Source organism: Nymphalis io, chromosome 3 (genome assembly GCF_905147045.1).
Source record: "Nymphalis io chromosome 3, ilAglIoxx1.1, whole genome shotgun sequence".
NCBI classification, from domain to species: Eukaryota; Metazoa; Arthropoda; class Insecta; order Lepidoptera; family Nymphalidae; genus Nymphalis; species Nymphalis io.
Window position 1 is genome coordinate 10,266,208 of NC_065890.1, and position 20,571 is coordinate 10,286,778.

At 31.1% G+C, this 20,571-nt stretch overlaps 1 protein-coding gene across 1 annotated transcript in view; it reads right to left on the reverse strand.

Moving 5' to 3' along the window:
* LOC126781014 (retinaldehyde-binding protein 1) overlaps positions 1-13,382 on the reverse strand; it is a 26,440-nt gene extending 13,058 nt beyond the window's left edge. Inside the window, exon 1 of the mRNA XM_050505762.1 lies at positions 13,056-13,382. Within this exon, the coding sequence (XP_050361719.1) occupies positions 13,056-13,107 (52 nt within the window). The 5' untranslated portion in view covers positions 13,108-13,382. The remainder of the gene's footprint in view (positions 1-13,055) is intronic.
* Positions 13,383-20,571: the final 7,189 nt, after the last annotated feature.

The following is a 20,571-nucleotide window of genomic DNA, read 5'->3' on the forward strand; positions in this document are numbered from 1 at the left end:
TGTCAACCACACCGATGCATCTGCGGATCCATGGTGGGTGCCAACGGTCATCACGCATTGAGTTGCGGACGATGCTCGGGGAGATTTCCCCGACACCACGCTCTAAACGACATTGTCCGGAGAGCCTTGATTTCGGCGAATGTCCCATGCGTCCTGGAACCACCAGGTCTCAGTCGCTCCGATAGCAAGAGACCGGATGGCTTGACACTGGTCCCATGGCAAAGGGGAAGAAGTTTGATATGGGATGCTACCTGTGTCAATACCTTCGCGGCCTCTCACCTGGCCCACACAACACGGACGGCTGGGGCGGCTGCTGAGAGTGCAGCAGCGAGGAAACGGGAGAAGTATGCCCCCTTTTTTAAAAATTATTTATTTGTGCCACTAGCGGTTGAGACGTCGGGATGTTGGGGGTCGGATGCCCTCAGTTTAATAAGGGAAATTGGCTGTCGCGTTAGAGAGAGGGGATTTGACAGTCGCTCCGGGTCACACTTGGCACAAAGGTTGTCCATTGCCACAAAACGCGGCCTGCATTATGGGCAGCTTTGCGTCGGGTGGGAATCGGGAGGGACTATTTTAAAATTTGACTAAAATAATAAAAATTAATAATCTAAATTTAAATCAAATCCTATGTAATGATCATATTATATATATTATATGAATATACTATATTTATCAAATTTGTAGATACCCATTAAGCCATCTAGGCTTTAGTGAAATTATAAAAATAAAACAGTGATTAAAATCTCCGTTTCTTTATTCTCAATTGGCTTAGTAATAAGGTTTGAAATTGAGTCGCCGATTTGAAAGTGAGACGACGATGGGTGTCTTCGGCATTCAATGGGTTAGGTATCTACTGATTTTTACTTGCTCATTCTCTTTGATACTGTATTTATTTAGCCATCTTGTGACTTTAATATCTCCTTTATGAATCCCATCCCCATCTTACACGAAGGAAAATAAGTTATATAAATAATAAAGACTTCCACAGAAAAGTATGTCATTTTAAATATTGTACTTTGTCAATATAATATAGTCAATTTATGTATTTATTTGATATATTAATTTTATTCAATCATTTTTTTACGTTAAATATGTACTAGTTTTTAATTGCAATGCTCATCGCATTCCTTCTATCTCCTACCGCTTCTTTCTAATCTAAACTGTTTTGACATCCAAGATTAAAAAGTCACGTAAGATGTTAGAAAATAATCCATAAGGTCATATAATGTTGGCTCAAACTGTGTCTATATTGTGTAGAACAAAAATACTTTTGAACAATATTAATACACAAAGTAGCCAGGTGGTATTCGGGAAAGTAGTATAGAGATGAAAGCATCACCTCATCAACTGGGTGTCGTTAAGCCGAATCAAAATTTTAATGTATGGGTTCATAATGACATTCGTCCTCAGGTTCTCTTCTATAGGAGCGCACCTTGAGACAGCACATGGTACTTAGAATGGAGCGTGCTTCTGTTCAGATCGATACCCAGGCTCAGCTGTAAAAAGCCGTCACTAGTTAATTTGTAAATACGGCGTACTGAACATTACGTCTCATTCTCAAATTTAAGAGATTGTTAGTTGAGACATACTTTTCTGATATTTTTTTAAATTGTGTTATTGTTGTATGTATCCACCAACCAGCCCACAATGGAGCAGCGTAGTGGAATAAAATTTTTCCTCAAAGGGAGAGGAGGCCTTAGTCCAGCAATGGGACATTCATAATCAGTTGTTACTTTACTTTTACTTTTTAGTCTTATTGTGAATTATTGCAACACAAAGGCTTATTATTTTAATTACGAATTAGGTATTTAAAAAATCCGTACCGATGTACCCTTCTCAGAATTAACATGACTTATACGGAACACTCTCAGGGCGAGAATCTTGCATTTTTAATAGTGTCTATTCGCAAGTAAACCATATAGTAATTAGTGTAGAATTTATGTAATAAATGATTTAGCGCTCCATCTAACGTTAAACAAAAATATTATCAATGGTTTAGAAGTTTATATGGTTTCACTAGTCACCGATAGATGGCGATATATGAATTTAGTTAAACCTAGCGATCCAAATAAAATGTGACACAGCTTAGCGATAAAAGTGTGCCATTTCCTAACGTAAAGGTTTTATAGTGTTTTAGTTGGAATGATATTTTCTGTTACTAACTAGAAATATCTCCTATATATTATATATATGTTTTCCTTTAATTTTTTCGTAAAAATTTCTTTCTTTTTTTTTTTAAAACAAATTTACTTAATTATTTTTCCATTGCTCCAAGGGACCGCAGACCTTAGTATTTGGTATTAATTTCAACTTTATACCTCTACTTGTTCCTGAGAAAGACCCTTTGGTGTTGACGAACAGACGGAATGTGATCTTATAAGGGTTTCTTTTTTCCTTTAGAGGTACGGAACCCTAAAAACTTTTTAAACCGCAAAAATTTTAGCTTTGCAAAAGGCATCTACAAACTACTGACATAATAAACTTATAATTTGAACATATATATAGTGTAATCTAAGCTTAAACCTTGGATAAATATGAAATATTTATTGAAGGTTACGGCGCTTTCTGCGTGTACCTGACCTAAGAAGTGCCTGCGAGGTCAATGAGCCCAGCGTTGATTTCGCGCTCACAGCCAACTATGTTCCGCATTACATATTATATGTGTGGTTTCTTTATAAATTATAAACTTTTTATTTCTTATATAGTTGACATTGCACATTATATCCGTAATCCGTAACAGCCTGTGAATGTCCCACTGCTGGGCTAAAGGCCTCCTCTCCTCTTTTTGAGGAGAAGGTTTGGAGCTTATTCCACCACGCTGCTCCAATGCGGGTTGGTAGAATTCACATGTGGCAATTTCAGTGAAATTAGACACATGCAGGTTTCCTCACGATGTTTTCCTTCACCGTAAAGCACGAGATGAATTATAATCACAAATTAAGCACATGAAAATTCAGTGGTGCTTGCCCGGGTTTGAACCCACGATCATCGGTTAAGATTCACGCGTTCTTACCACAGGGCCATCTCGGCTTTTTTTTGGCACATTATATGCCAATGTTATATGTTTTTTATAGATTTTATTCATGTTTATTTATATAGTAAGCGCTCGTTATTCTAATACATGTGATTGTTCTAATTGTGGTTTCAAATGTTATATAACAATTATACAGCAGCAGTTAATGGTCATAGTAACTAACTCAAATTATTTAAACTAAGCCAGAAGTACCAAATACATTCGACTAAATATACTCTGACTAACGTGAAATGTTAAAATGGGTCATTCTGGTCAATTTATGAATTTTATTAAGGGTAGTAAAAAATAAGATACTATATCTATGTAGTAACTGACAGTAATAAAATTTTATGAGATTCAATTTATTTTTATGAGAACACCCGCTTAAGCCGAGATGTACAACATAAAAACAATTATCTTAAAGTAATGACACTACGACCTGACAAAGTAACTTTATTAAAGTCAGCCCAACATAAAAAAATATAAAATCAAGTAAGCTATTCTCTGTACATTGTACCTACATTTTGTAAAAACTTTAGAAAACCTGATAAGACAGTGTAATAAGCATATGACACTTTAAACAGCTTAAAATAAAAAAAACCTCGTAATGCTTAAAATATGTTATTTTTCAAATAAGTTTAAATTTGTTAATTTTTAGGTTAAGTATATTATTATTCACAAACAGTACTAACCCGAGATAAATTTCCGGTCATTACTTATAATATTATATACACCTACTCTAGATCTTATGATTTTCGGGCATTTGATGGTATAAGGAGTGTATTGTATGGTACTTCACAATTTATCTGCATATCCTACATCTACTCTAAAGTTATCAATCGAGATGGGCATCTTGCTTATATCCTTAAACCGTAATTAACGGTACCTAACTACATAGAAATAAAAATTTGATAAAGATCTAATATTAATTTATTTAAAATTATATAAGCAACCACTAAGACGTCAGAGAAAGTATATATCATTATTTTTAGTAAATTGTAATCTTAGATGATAACAATTGATTAATCTAGTAGTAAATGCCCGTATTAAGATGTAGTGATATTAATCGCGACATAAAGAAAGTTCAAGACAAACATAACAATAAAAAGCAAAATATATTTTTGATATCCTGCAAAGGTTACACGAGTATTTGATACAAAGAAAATTGCGGTTGTTTTGCGGGAAAAGTAGAAAAGACACGTGGGCGCAAGTACGAGAAACATCTCTACGATACAATTATGGGATAACAAGTTTTGTAATGATAAATTATGACATCGCATTTATGTTTTGGAAAGTTAGTAATGTCACACGTGGTAAACCAGAATACACCCGTAATAGATGATAGAGATTTGTATTGAGTTATATTAGAATCAGAATGTAAAAACAGTTTCACTAATCTCTATGAAGTGCATTTGAATCCATCGAGGTAATCAAATTGAGCAAAGTACCATATATTTGGAAGTAGGCCAAAATTGTAAGGTCAATGAACTATTGCACGTGCAGACGTATAGATATAAAATTATTGCTCTATTGTAAAACTTAAAATATACGGCTACATTGACATCTATACCTACATACATATGATCATTAATTAATGGCCATAGAGACGTTTTTAGTTCATAAATTTAAAAATATCTTTATAGCTTTTGAATTTAGATTATAATTCTAAAATAACACGATACCTTAATCTGTTACATATAATGTTTTATATAATGTGTGCTTAAATATCATGTAAAATTATAATACTTCTTGTGCCTTAATTAAATCACTTGTCAATTATGAAGGTTAATAGCAATGTTTCATAATTATCTTTTTTCAACACAGACAATTAATCGAGGTCGCTATTTCAATGCTTTATGTGAATACGGACGAATATTCAGTCTTTATTGATTAAAAACTGTTGCCGTTGTTTTGATGAATGCTTTTGATTTCGTCCTACAAAACTTTGTCTTCTGTATTTTGTCATTTGTTCGAATTTTGCATTGTGATTTTCCGTTCCATAACCTGTTTTTGTTATAATCTATGGCATTTCGGGTTATTATACACCGTTAAAGGGTTCTAAAGATATAATTAATAAACTATTTGCCTATGGCTGAGGTGCACGCGAAGAATATTGCGGGGATATAAAGGCAAGATTAAAGGTACATAAAATTATATCCTCTTTTAAATTCACGTAAATACTTAAAATGCATGCATTCATTAGAATTTATCCAATAAATGTCGTTAATTGTACCTAGCAGTTAAATTTGATTTTTATTTTTATAATTCGGCTTAATTATTCAAAAAAAGAATAATATTCTAAAATTTGTATGTAATCGGTGCGTTTGGAATTATGAGAAGGAATCCGCATCAATTATTACGTCTTTTTAATCACATCTCGATACGGAAATATCAACATATTTGTTGTATTCATGTTTTTTAAATATGGCAAGACTTGTTTCTATTCTTGAACATGCAAATATGTGGTCATGATTTTACTCGTAATATAATGTTTTCAAGGTATGCCATTCGGTATAATCCTTATCCTACTGGTCGGACAAATAAAAAGAAACTTCTTTCCGCAAACATTGTTTTTACAGTTTTATGGGGCACAAATATACTAAAAATAATACATATTTTTATTAAGTGGTCTTAATAAGTTAATATAATAAGCAGTTCAAACAGAATTTTCTTTTGTTATAACATTATAAGTATTGATTAAGATCAGAATGCATATTTTCGAATTTGTATTAAATTGATTTATTAATTAGAAGTCTGAAAAAAGTCTTAAGAAGGTTTGTATAAAAATTATAATATTATAATTATATATGATATAACCTGCTGGTTATTATTATTGTATCGCAATTATACATCTGGCAGTCTGATTCACAAGTTTTGACGGATTTAATATAGGCGTCAATATTGATTAAAAATATTACCTATGGGTCTAATAAATAAATAAATAAATGTTTACATTAGCTGAAGCCAATGTTTGAATATATATATATACTTAAAAAATTACCTCATGAGAAATACCACAAAACACAGCAATAAAAAGTAAATTTTCATATATTTTTATTAATTTGTGAATGTAAAAATAATTATATAGTAAGTGAATCATAGTTGTTATCTATTATATAAATCTGTTATGAGATAAGATGCAAACGATATAATTAAAATTCGTGACTATTGAACATAACGTGCTCTCTTGTTGCAGTATTCGTTTATAATACTGATTAGGTTACTGATAAGATTAGTGAGACAGGCGATAAGTATATTTTCGAAAGGTAAGATTATATTTAGATTGCTGACGTTTTTTTAATTTCCCATAAAAATAAACTTAAAAACCAGCCTTTTGGTACTTTTTCAAAAATAGTACCTATATTCATTTTTTTTTTATAGAATAGGAAGGCGGACGATGGTAAGTGGTCACCAACGCCATAGACATAGACATTGGTATTGTAAGAAATGTTAACCATCGTTTATATCACCAATGCGCCACCAAACTTGGGAACTAAGATGTCATGTCCCTTGTGCCTGTAATTACACTGGCTCGCTCACCCTTTAAACCGGACCACAACAATACCAAGTACTGCTGTTTTGCGGTAGAATATCTGATGAGTTGGTGGTACCTACTCAGACGAGCTTGCACAAAGCACTACTGTGAACAATGCATTGTGTCAAACAATGCCTTGTAGCCGATCCAAATCAAAGAATACCGTTTTTATTTTATATTAACAATCTGTTAATATAAAATAGAAGCAAATTGTAAGGTTTTAAGCATTAGTATTGCTTACAATCAGAAAGAAACGATGCTGAATGAATTAGGTAAGTGACTACGTTGTTTATTATTTCATATTGTTCTTAATTTTTTTAGATTTTTGTAACCGATTATACTCGAAATCGTTTCTTTAGTAATATCTTAATTTATGTCAAATTTTTTTGAAAGTAAAAATCGTGTTTAACATTGTATTTTTAACCTATGACATGCATACATACATTCAGTTTATTTCAAATGAGTACAATATTAGTTTTCAGGATTATACCGTTTATATAACAAGATAGAATTTAGATTAGAATTTTTATTATTTATTTACATTAAAATAATTTGTTTTATGGATTTATTACAACACAAAAACTATTTTTGCATTTCTTTTATCACGCTATATATACTTATAAATGGATTTTTTAAGTATCCTTATTACTCGTATATAACTGTAAGCTGTATTTTAAACAAAAAATATTATATTTGTTTGGAAAATAAAATCTAAAAAGTTTGTTATAACTCGTACACAATGACGGTAAGATGATCGTGGTTTCTATATGTATAACTTATAATATTAACATCATCATATTTATTAATATATTCTAGAATTAAAACTAAAATATAAACCAACTACACATTACAAATTTATAGAAAATACACGCCGTAAAAGATTGTCCAGTGGCATTGTGCCCAAGACGCTGGTACTATTGCCCCTCTGCACCTCTAGACCTTTGCTTTCAAGATATATTGTTAATAAAAATCTTGATTACTATAATTCTATACTTATTACCCAAACCGTTTACCTTATGTTACAGGAAAGCATAACGCACATACGCGCAAAGTAGGTAGCCATACCTTTTATATAAGAAACTTACTATAAATGAAGTAAGTTGAGTCATCACCGCATAACATAAAACAAAGGGTTCCAAGATTTTACTACGAATATGTTTAGGATGTAGAATATATTATATGATATCTGTGCCTTGGCAAAGGTAACTCGACAGTAAAGCCTAGGACGGCCTTTTGAATTGGAGAAGATTCGAAAGCAAATCTATGACAATTAAAATAAATGTAGATAAAAAATCATAGACTTTGATATAATAGAAAGGCTCTAAACGTTTCTTTGATTAATTCAAATTAAAGTTTTGCTTATACTCAGCCCACAGATGTTATATTTTGTATATTATTTTTTCAAATGTTATTGAACATTCACCCATGTTTATGACAAATTGTCGTGTCGTTGTTATCAATATAAGGAACATCTGCTGCACAAATGGGTCAAACGTCAATGTATCTATTGTTTATACATATTTTTAACGGAATATTTTTTTTAGATAACCATATAGCGCGGGTCAAAGTTTAAATCGCGTGGGTGAACTCATAAACACGACGGATTTTGAAACGTTTATCTGGAGTACGTAGTAATCAGTAATATTTAGAGTTAGTTATTATATTTGTTATTGTGAAGTTTTATTTATGAAACAGAATTTAACATTTTTACTATTTTTGTTGTGTATATTTTGCATTGTTAATTATAATACTGGATTGGTGCCGGGGACTTTATCTGCGTCAAAATCATGCGGTTTTTTATTGTTATGTTACTATTATAATATCCTTACAAAATTTCAACCACCATTTTATCCTAGCCAATAAATTCGAAATGAATTAATTTATTAGTAAAAATATAAATTGATATAAAATTTACATCAATCAGACTGTTCCAAGCAGTTTTCAAACCTCTACTTTTCTTAGTAGCGATGTAATTTCGAAAATTCTTTTTATACGTTCTATTAATAATTTATTTATTGGAAATAGTTACACCATCGACTTATCACTAACACATTCACTTAGCATTAGATACAGGGTATTAAATCTAGGTGAATAAATCATTACAGGTGTAAACAACATTGAATAAATATGAAATAATATAATGAAATAATATAAAATAAACTTACTCTATAAATTTTACAGCTACTATTGTTTCGCCCTAGCTAAATAATTGACGTCGTGTTCTTTGTATGCATAAGATATTTAAGTTAAAAGAATAGTTTATTGAGAAACACAAAGACACAAGACACGAAAAATTTACTGGTGGTAGAGCTTTGTGCAAGCTCGTCTGGGTAGGTACCTCATCAGATATTCTACCGCAAAACAGCAGTACTTGGTATTGTTGTGTTCCGGTTTGAAGGGTGAGTGAGCCAGTTTATTCACAGGGACAAGGGACATAATATCTTAGTTCCCAAGGTTGGTGGCGCATATGTGATATAAGCGATGGTTAACATTTCTTACAATGGCAATGTCTATGGGCGTTGGTGACCAGTCACCATCACCAGGCAGGCAAGTACAAAAAGAGTACTGACTTAAAAGTAACTGATCATATATTTATTTTATAGCACACTAGTAACGCTACTAAGAATGTGGTACAAGCTTGTAATCTATGTTTAAACTCGATTTCATTCACGCTACGGCTCAACGCTCTTCCTCAATTAATCATCCATTTGCTTTTGTCACACAATCTGATAGCTCGTTGACACTAAGTTTACAAAACGATCAATGAAACGTATTATTTGTTTCTTTTTTGATGTGATCATAAATACTCGCACTTATGCAAGCATTTTTAAAGTGGTGTTATTATTATTTTATAAGATAATTCATCGAAGGTAAAAATATTTTAAAGATACCTACTACCTATATAGTAGTTATATGTATATATAACAGTTTTAATAGATCGATAACGAGGAACATTGCTTTAAAAGATTTTAGTTCATATTTATTTATTATTCAATGAAGGGCAAGTCGAACGAACGTACAAAATAATTATAATATATTATTAATGGAAAAAATTAATCCTTAATTTTACACGATTTCAAAGTTCAAAAAAATTAAAGAAGTCTGTTATTATTATATAGAATCTTATAAAGGTAAAGAAATGAGTAAAGTAAAGTGATACTAATAAGAATGTAGCTTTGGTTTAGTTAGCAGTTCTACCAGGTACTAGGTCAATGGGTTGTATCGATCACAAAACCTATTTTCAGTTCGGCCGTGAATTCTATTTTTATTAATTTCAACATACTCCGTATTTTTATTATATTTTCCTGACGTGTTAATTATTTCATTTTTGTAAGAAAATATATATATTATATTATAAAATTAATAATGATCTTATGTATATCGATCAAAGTCATATAATATTCATGTAAAATAGATTTATTATAATTAATAATAATATCCTCCAGACCGATTTCGGGCCTGGCGGCCAATCTCAAGATTTTTTACAAGAATAGCCAACTGATTAGGTCATATTATAGTGCACAAGTGTGTGCATAAACAAGGTGCAATCTCTATTCCCTCCCTCTAACTCTCATAATTCGATGGGACGGCAATCCGACATGATCAGAAAGAGTTCAGGCGCAGGACCAACGGCTTTCTGAGGTACGGGAGTGTACACACTTCCTACTTCCAGACTCCGGGATGCTGCTGAGAATTTTCTGACACAAAAACCCAATAACTTTTTATTGGCTTGATCTGGGAATTGAACCCAGGACCTACGTGTCTGCGGCCTTTTCATGACTCACAAACATTCAAATTTAATTAATATTAATTCTAACCGAGGGGTCGCAATGAACTTACCTACTGCTACGTTGGTACAAATACCAAATTGATAATATCCGTTTACTGTTGAGATTCAAATTCGATTTTATTAATAGAATTCATAAAGGGTAGGTTATTATATCGGATGGTAAATTAAGGCTACAGTACATCTGTTAATTGGTAAGGGTAATTTGTTTTTGAAGGTATCCGTCAGATCTATCAACGTGTCTTTTAATTGTGCTATTTTAGTTAGTTTAATTTTTGCCTTTTATATGTATGTATATTTATATTTAGAATAGCCTCATAAAAAAATATCGAAGTGATTTAGTGGATAGAACACGTGGTTATTGTGTCTTCATTAGTGCACATTCTACATTATTAAATGGTAACGTATATAGAGAGTTTTCAGATGAACAATGCTGTGTCTTCTTCTTTCGAATATCTAATCAATAAGCGAGTAATCAGTGTTTAACTAAAAAACCGCTAAGCAATGTTTATCAGTAAGGCTGTATTAGTTTAAGCTCTGCTTAATATTAATGAATGAAAAAAAAAGAAACGGGAACTTCCTATTAACTGTACAAAGATGGATCGGGATTATTAATATGAATTGATTGTTTATTATTATTGTTCACATTCCTATCTCAAATATCCTAATCCGTTTGCACGTAATCCGTTCCCGATACAAAATCATAGATTAAAAGAGGTAATGACTTTAATTTGTCGAAGAGATTCATCATTAGCTTCGTTATTTATCTATTGAAAATTGACAATTATTACAGCTATTAAATACATTGTGTGTATTGTTTAAATGCTAAATAAATTGATAGGAAAAAGTAAAATAATATATAAGGCTTAAGTTTTCAATATGTGTTTAATTGACTCTACCTAATATTTGGAGAAAAGACTAGACTTAACTTATCGCACTAATATTAGTATTTAATAGGTTTTATCATTATTTACTTGTTAATTAAATGTTTAAAGGGTATTCGTCATATATCATGCCAATAAATTAAAATATTATTTATATTTCTGTATTTAGATATTGATCCAGTGCATCTTGGGGGCAAAATTTTATCCTACACGTAGGTTTCCTTAAAAAGTTTTACTTTATCGCGGAGCACGACATGTTTAAATACTTTGTTTATTTATCTTACGTCATGAAAATTCAACGAATTCATTATTATTGCCTCCGCATACTGTATGTTAATGTAATTATATGTACTATTAGAATGACTCTTTGTTTGCGAATTTGAAATCAAATGAATGTTTTGATTAAATTCCTATTTCAATCATTACTTATTTAAATTAAAAAAAAAAATAATAATATTACTCGATAATCAAAGGATTGATAATAAAAGGATCGGTGGAAATTTTTGTAATCCGTTGGTCAGCAACTCACCATTTATTTTATAGAAAAAAAATACGCTTTTGATTGCTGTTTTAGTATGATTGGTAGGCGAGTCAAAATATTGTAGAGCGCATGATAGTGATTATGAGCGTTTCCGGTTTCAATATGCTTCGGATTGGTTTATTTACTTTTCTCTCTTTAAGTTATTCATCTAGAACCTACCTCTAGTTATTCAACTGGAACCTAGTCATATAGAATAATAACAAATTAAATGTAACTAATAGTTTGTAAAATACTGGCGTTGTTTATATGTATACGTGTTATTTTTTATTATTATTAACATGTTCAATTACTTAATAGCAAAAAGTTATGGATACTAACGAATGTATTGATGAAATTGTTGTTTTAGCCTTGTTTCGCATGCTTATGTCTAAAGTTATCTTGCTTTGTCGACAAAATGTTATTATTGTTTGTTCGAAAAAAGCTAAATATACATAAATTATGACTTATTTCGTATAGACATTTGTAAAAACAAAATACATATTTTTTTTTCTGTTTATTTGTTTTTATAGCATTTTTTTTTTCTTTAGCCTTGTACAAACTTTTCAATCAGGAAAAAGTGAATAATATATAAATTATTACAAATATACATATGATAAAACCGCATCATTATTTATTTCGTTCCATATAATAACGATAATTATAAAGATTGTTTTATTCTAGAGTAGAGTATCCGCTACTAGTAGAGTACTTAATATTTGTGATAACTATAATTGAAATGCGCGATAGCTCTGTAAATTAGGTTAATCATACTTTAAATGTAGCAATAATAAGATTCACGACCAAAATAAATTTAAATGATGCTTTTGTAGTCGATGATTACGTCGTCAAACGACCATTGTTCTGTTAAAACTTTAAAACAGAAACCGTGAGTCGGTAAAAAAGAATTAATGATGATGAATAAAAGATCAAAAATTTACAACTTAATTATAGGTTAGTCATTATACGAATTTTAATTTTATTTTACTGGTTCTCGATAAGTTAAATAATAAAGGTTTTTTGAGGATTCTTTTCCATTTTGATATATTAAAAAATATACCCGTAAACTGATTTTAAGAATCCGGTAAATATTTACGGTTTTAAGTTGTGATTAAAATGTGCTGTGAAAAAATGAAAATGGGTAGAGTTTTCAAATATGTGTAGTATAATACGTGCAGTTCATAAAAGGCGTCTGACCGGTTAACCGGTTATGTACAGTTACATCCTTTATTTTTCCGTAATATTATAAAGACCTTTTTTATAATTTTCTGCCAAACGTAAATATTGTTAGTAAAATAATTTAATGAATATTTACTTACTTTCAGGTGTCACTTCACGTAGAATAACTTTAGTTTCTGCTTGAGCCGGCATTTCGAACGTTAATCTTATCGAAGCTAGCAATTAAAACAATATTTCAAATGAAAATAATAAAAAACGCCTGAAACCTTTATAAGAACACTTTTAAAATTGTCACTTTTTAGTATTTTAGTATTCACAGTCGCGTTGTAACTATTGTGAGCGCCACGACTAGAGGCGTGACAAGCACAAGCGCGGTTACTTAGTGCCGCAGCGAGACTGGTGCGTGGTGAGTGCTTGGCTGGCTGGCTTGTCTGGTTCCTTCTCAGCGCGTATTTCGGCGTAGATGCGACAACGTGCTTATGTGTTACATTTATAAGCTCTGGCGTTTGATATATTTGCGTCACTAGAAGAAAGTGCACGTACATTTGTGAATTATCTCGATGTTGCAACGTTCGGCATGATGATATCAAATGATCGAAATGATGCTTTAAGTGGCCGTATGTTGTAGGGCGACCCGTTACCCACGTCTTAATGTGGCATTGTATATAACACATAGTTACTGTGTACGACGTCCACTGATAGCATCGCGCTGCATATGCATATAATGTTTAGTCGTAAAATTCCTTTGATTTGAATTAAAAAGCCTTTGGAAAAATACCTTATTATTGTTATATAATAATTTCCTTCCAATTTTATTGATTATATTTTAAATTTTGCACAAAATATATTTAATATATCCTATTAAAATACTTTAAACTTTTTAATAAAAATAACCAAGTTTAATTATTCATCATCAGCCGAAAGACGTCCACTGCTGGACAAAGGCCTCCCCCAAGGATTTCCACGTTGGCCGATCTTGCGCTGCCCGCATCCAACGGCTTCCCGCGACTCGTTCTAAGTCGTCGGTCCACCTTGTAGGGGGCCTGCCCACGCTGCGTCTTCCGGTTCGTGGTCGCCACTCGAGAACCTTTCTGCCCCAGCGGCCGTCGGTTCTGCGAGCAATGTGCCCCGCCCACTGCCACTTCAATTTAGCAATTCTTCGGGCTATGTCGGTTACTTTGGTTCGCCTGCGGATTTCAATTATTAAATTAATTTTTAAATAAATATTCAAAATCCACTGTTTCGTAAATGAAACCCTTTGTTGTTTATCAGTAGCATTAGTCGCGCACCTTGAAAGCTTCCATGGTGTGCGCTGCTTTAATAGTTAAATTTACATGTTAATGTATTCCTCATAAAAAGTTCTATAACAAATCCGCGATAGCAAATCTCTATCTTCCAAGGATAAATCAATATTCATTTTTATCTTTTTAATTATGGTCATAAATAATAAATTATTTCAGAAGCTGATTTAGCCGATATGGTGTTAATATATAAAAATAAATATTTTTATTATCTTTAGTATTTAATTTAGAACATATTTGTTTTTCACACTACGTAATTTAACTTCATATCTTAGGAGTTATAGCAAAATAAAACTAGCGCAACAAATATATTTATGGTGGTGGTTAACAGTGCGATAGCTCGACAGCTGCGCAAAGAAATCGTATGTTCTATATGAAAAAACGGGCCATTGGGTCAGTTTCTTCAGTCTCTCTCATAATGTCGGATAAACGCAAGATGAGCCTCCGCTCATATATAGAAGCCGTAGAAATTCAGATAAAATTATGGGAGGCGTCAACTTCGTTTTTGCTGGTATCTTTCGTTAGACACTATCCTCTGGTGCCTAGAGGAACTTCTAAAATGCTACTAAATTATTATTAAGTTATACTAAACTTCTAGTTACAACAAATGCATGAATTACAAGTAGAGGTCAGGAAAATAAACAAGATTGCCTTATTAAAATATAATATAAATATGTTTCTAATTAAATTTTACTGGTGGTAGGGCTTTGTGCAAGCTCGTCTGGGTAGGTACCACCCACTCATCAGATATTCTACCGCAAAACAGCTATACTTGATATTGTTGTGTTCCGGTTTGAAGGGTGAGTGAGCCAGTGTAATTACAGGCATAAGGGACATAAAATCTTAGTTCCCAAGGTTGGTGGCGCATTGGATATGTAAGCGATGGTTGACATTTCTTACAATGCCAATGTCTAAGAGCGTTGGTGACCACTTACCATCAGGTGGCCCATATGCTCGTCCACCTTCCTATTCTATAAAAAAAAAAAAAAAATTAATAAAATTAAAATAAATATATAAACAAACTTTTTACGTTAGCGGAATAGTTCCACAGAGAATTATTATAGTATCAGAAGCGCTAATCATTTTGTAACTGCGATAAATGATTCAGTTCATAAATAAATCATAAGACACGTAAGCGTTTTGTATTAATTATAATGACGTATTATATTTGCTCCATGCATTTTAATATGACTTCTTAACATAATTTAATGTTTGGTATTTAATGTTAGGAATAGTTGTCATATTAAATCGTAATTAATAAAAAATCTTCCTTCGAATACTTACATTCTCTTTAAAAATTATAGATGTGAATAATATTATTGCTATTTACATTACTAATGTGAGGAAACAGTAGACTCTTAACGCATACATAGATTCAGAATTTTATAATTCATATAGCGTAATGTTTTACGATATGAGAAATAAATGGTGTTATTGATTGTGAGAAATAGTGGTTTGATATTAATTCTCTACAAAACCGATAGATGAGGCCACTCTCCATGCTAGGCAGAAGGACAAAAAATATATGCCTCAAAAAACTAGATCAAATTCGATTAAAAAATAACTATTACCTGGTCGCTTCTTCTAAAATGTTATCTTTGTTGTAGTAGATTTGTCTGTGTTAAACTTTTATTTAATTACCCTTTATTATTACTACTATACATAGTACGTTTATTTCTACGTTATTATTAATTTATTTTAATCATTTAATTACTACAATCATTTTGTAATAAATCTATGTGGTATACTGGTATGTAATACTGTGTGGTATGTAATACTGGTGTGGTAATACTGGTGGTAGGGCTTTGTGCAAGCCCGTCTGGGTAGGTACCACCCACTCATCAGATATTCTACCGCAAAACAGCAATACTTGATATTGTTGTGTTCCGGTTTGAAGGGTGAGTGACCCAGTGTAATTACAGGCACAAGGGACATAAAATCTTAGTTCCCAAGGTTGGTGGCGCATTGGCTATAAGCGATGGTTGACATTCCTTACAATGCCAATGTCTAAGGGCGTTTGGTGACCACTTACCATCAGGTGGCCCATATGCTCGTCCACCTTCCTATTCTATAAAAAAAAAAATGTAAGTGACATCTATCGGGAAATAGCATCACGATGAAATCAAAGAAAAAGGTTTATTAAAAGTATATATACCTGCTAAGAGATGGCGCTGTGTACATGTAGTAGCAAGCAATAATAATTTCAAGATTTGTAGGTAATTAAATCAAGGTTAATAATAATATGATTATTACGTATTGCCAATAATGTGTCAAGAATAACGATCTAAATAATAAAATGGTTATTGACAATTAAACTCATTGCGTCACTATTTTGTCATTTAAATATCCATAACTTTTATTTTTAAGTATTAAAATCTACTTATTATAAAAAATGCGGTTCAATACTTTGTGTCGGTCTTTCTTTTTTCAGAACAGTCCGTTTTTCCCACTGCTGAGACAAAAGCATCTTCTAAATTATCATACTGCTCTATTTCTTAAAATATCTTTCAAACTAGTTTGTTAATATAAAATATTGCATAGATCGAGAGAAGCTTGCACATATTTCGTGACCTTCGATTGATATCCTCGTGTTCATTCCACTACCTCAACTCAGGTCAAATTTGTGCTTTCATATTTTTTTGAAAAACATCACAAAGCTAATAGAGCTTTATACAGGTATACACCTGTATAATATATTTTTATTCAAATAAATTGTTATATTACCTATTTAATATATGTATTGCACAGTTTGTCATTTGTTATAACAGGTGCCAATTATTTGTACCTACTAAGTATGCCAATATAAGTCTTTTTATAAAGAAAAAATAGAAAGTAAACAATTATATAGATATTTTTCTGGGAAAATAATCTACGTAAGAAATAATAACAAGGTTATCCCGTACTTGTGAAAAAATAACTTAAAGTGGAACTTAAAGAGAGTAAAAATAGGTGTTTCACAAACTATAGCCGTAAAATGAAAGTATACCTTAGAAACAGGATTTCGTGTGATAAAATAAATTACGTATTTTTCAAGTAGGTTAGTTCTATTATGTGAATTGGGGATAATATTTTTTTGTGTTTTAATCTCAACAGAAAACACAAAACAAATATCCCCATAAAAATATAATAGGCAAACAAAGAGTAGTTCAGTATTTTTTTTAGTTACACAAAGTAGTTAGTGGCGTGTACATAAAAAAAATGAAGTTGAGAATTGAAAATTTATACATTCTCCTATTATTTTTAATAATTATTACGCTCGAATTTCGACCACCGGGCGAATATTATTAAGGGATACATTATAAAAATACTAAAATCCTTTTATCCGTTTTTAAGTATTGACACAGATTAATGTTTAATGATCTAAAATACTGGCACCTAAATACATGGCATACACAAACACACATAACACTTACATACATTTTAACTATTTTTATAATTCAAATGGGGAACACGGTGAACGAAAAGAGTATAACGAAAAAGAAATGAAGTATAGTCAGATGAATTTCCGAAATCGAAAAATATATGTAATAGACAATAATATAATTGTTATGTTTGCGTAAAGCTTTAATTTTAGTGTCATGACCCTGTTTAACTATCTGTTTTGAATGAGTCCATTACCTTGCTTATGATTAAATCGGATATAAATATATGTAGATTTCATAATATGATGCAGTTTAGCTTTTGAACTAACTGAAATAACCCTTAATTGAACACCATGCTTAAAAAAAATAACCCGGGCGACCGCACTTCGCTCGTCGTAATAAAAAGTATACATATATTTTTTGAAAAATTGCAGTCAGGAAATAAATTTAAACAGATAACCTTATCTAATTCCTAAATTTAAAGCCAAATCGTTAAAGTGGTTTCCTAATAACATTAAATATTTTTTTACATATATATAAGGGAATTGCTCATTTAATATTATACACACAAAAGCAATAGAAGATACAAATAATTTTAGGTACATTTTAAACTTCTTAAAACCATACAATATCATAATATTTCCGAATGGCCTGCGCAATCTTTAAAATATTAATGTGGTTGCAATTTAAAACAAAGTTACACAATCTGTTGGCATTGAAAACATTTGGAATCTATATAAATTAATAAATGTCATGATGTTTTCATGGATTAAATTCATCTTATTTTTAATTATCCAAATGTAGAGTTCTGTGTTAAATTTTAAGTGGTATCTTATTGTGTGAAGAAGAAAATTTTATGTCAATGTTCGTTGTTGTTACATTCCAAATGAAACAAAGTGCAGACTTTAAAAACTTTGTGGCTTACTTGTTTATAATTATGGAATTTCTGAATAGTTCGCATAAAAATACTAGACTTAATAGTTTTGTTTATTAAAATCTGATTATATTATTCCGTCATGAAATTTGAAAAAAAATAGCGGTAACGAATGCCGCATTCACCAACGATTATGTCAATCAAGAGATATCTCTCTCGGTGAAGACAATTATGCGTATCAAGGAGTTCAGGATTGAATCCGAGTTTTTCTTTTGGTGAGGAGCAGGAGGAATTAAGATGAGTGAGACTCCACTCCCCTGAGATGAGTACTGCCAAATTCGCGCAAATTGGCGCCCGTGATTGATCGTTGGATGCATAAAAACGCTGCATACCCCGGATTCTCCCTAGAGGAGTAGGAAGTGTAAAATAAATTTAGGTACGTAAGGATATGAAGCAGAGGTCGCTGGTTCCAATACGGACTAGCACCATTAAGTTTTTTTGCATGTAGGAAATTTATTTTTATAGTTGTGGTAAAGAAAACTTCGTGAGAAAACCGGCAATTGTTGCAATGCACAAAATATATTAAAAAGTGATATAAAGCAAAATCCAGTTCAAATAAAAATACATTTTATATATACCTATGTACATTGTATTTTCAAGTGTCAGATCAGAAACATAAACCTCGATGGAAAAATTATTGACTGTGTATTGTATTAGCATATTATAGTTAAGAGAACTATACCTTATTGTTCAGAATAATTTGTAAAATATGTGCAACACGATAAACAAATTAAATGCAATACAACCGGTCGTTTTAGCTACAAAAGAAAAGAGATCGTGTGTTTAAAAGGGAGTGTAAGGGACGCGCGGGTCAAATCTGAAATTTTCTAGTATTGTCCTTTCTCAGCCGGAATATATAGTTCCTGTACTTTATCAGTGGAACGTATACTGGTAGTTATTTTACATTTTTTACATTACATTACATTAGATCGATTATAAGAATATTATACTAAGATATAAAACAGTGCTTTTCACTCGACATGGTTTTGATACCATTGTTAATATTCACTGAATCTCAGCAATATTAGAAAGTTATGTTTCATACGATTACGCAATAACTAGGTATTAGGTAATTTAATACAATTGATATTAATATTAATATATATTTAATACAATTGACATTGAATTTATGCTATAGTTTAATAACCAAACAAAAATGAATAATAGCTATATAATATGCTAATTAGTTGTAAATTTTACGAGATATATTATTTGTATGATAATATTAACTGCAAGCGTTTGTAAATACCGTTTGCCATTGAAACGTAATTTGGACCAAAAGTTTCTTAAATATTAAAATGCATTCAAAGTAAAATGAAAAAATAACAGATGTAGATGTGCATTTATAGTATACTTTACTGTATATCCGGAAAGATCGAATTAAATATTATGATTGTTTTATAATGTATATTTAGATTGACTACGAAAAGTATTTAAATAAAGATACATACGTCATACATATATTAACAATAATATTATAACACAATTAAAATGAGTCATCGATATCTTCGCCCACACTCGGTGCCTAAGTATTTTTTAACCTTACGTATTTTTATTATGCTTTCAAACATTTTGTTTATCACCTAAAATAGGTTAAAAATGGCAAATCAAATTTTTTTTTTGATAAATATTTATAAATAATGCGTGTTAAGTAAATCAAGCAAAATTTACCATAGCTTATAGTTACTATAGATTATCTAGAAAAAGGGATTTATTAAAGCATTTTAGAAATCATCGGGTCTCTGATATTCAGTTTTAGTACATTTTTCCCTAGTGTCCGGACATCGATTCCATAATAAGTAAATTCGAAATTAAATTCATAATACTTACCAATACATACAGCGCTCCATTAAATACAAAATTATTACAATAAATACATACTATAAATACAATTTTAGCAATGTTAGTCATAAAAAATATCAGTTAATAATTATGAAAAAAGCATTAGTATAAGATTTTTTTTAGAACTTCCGTTATTAAAAATCGGTCAAGTACAGAATAAATTGTGAAGGATTTCGAGAGGCCGTACTTTAGAAGACGATTTTCTTCAAAGAAATAA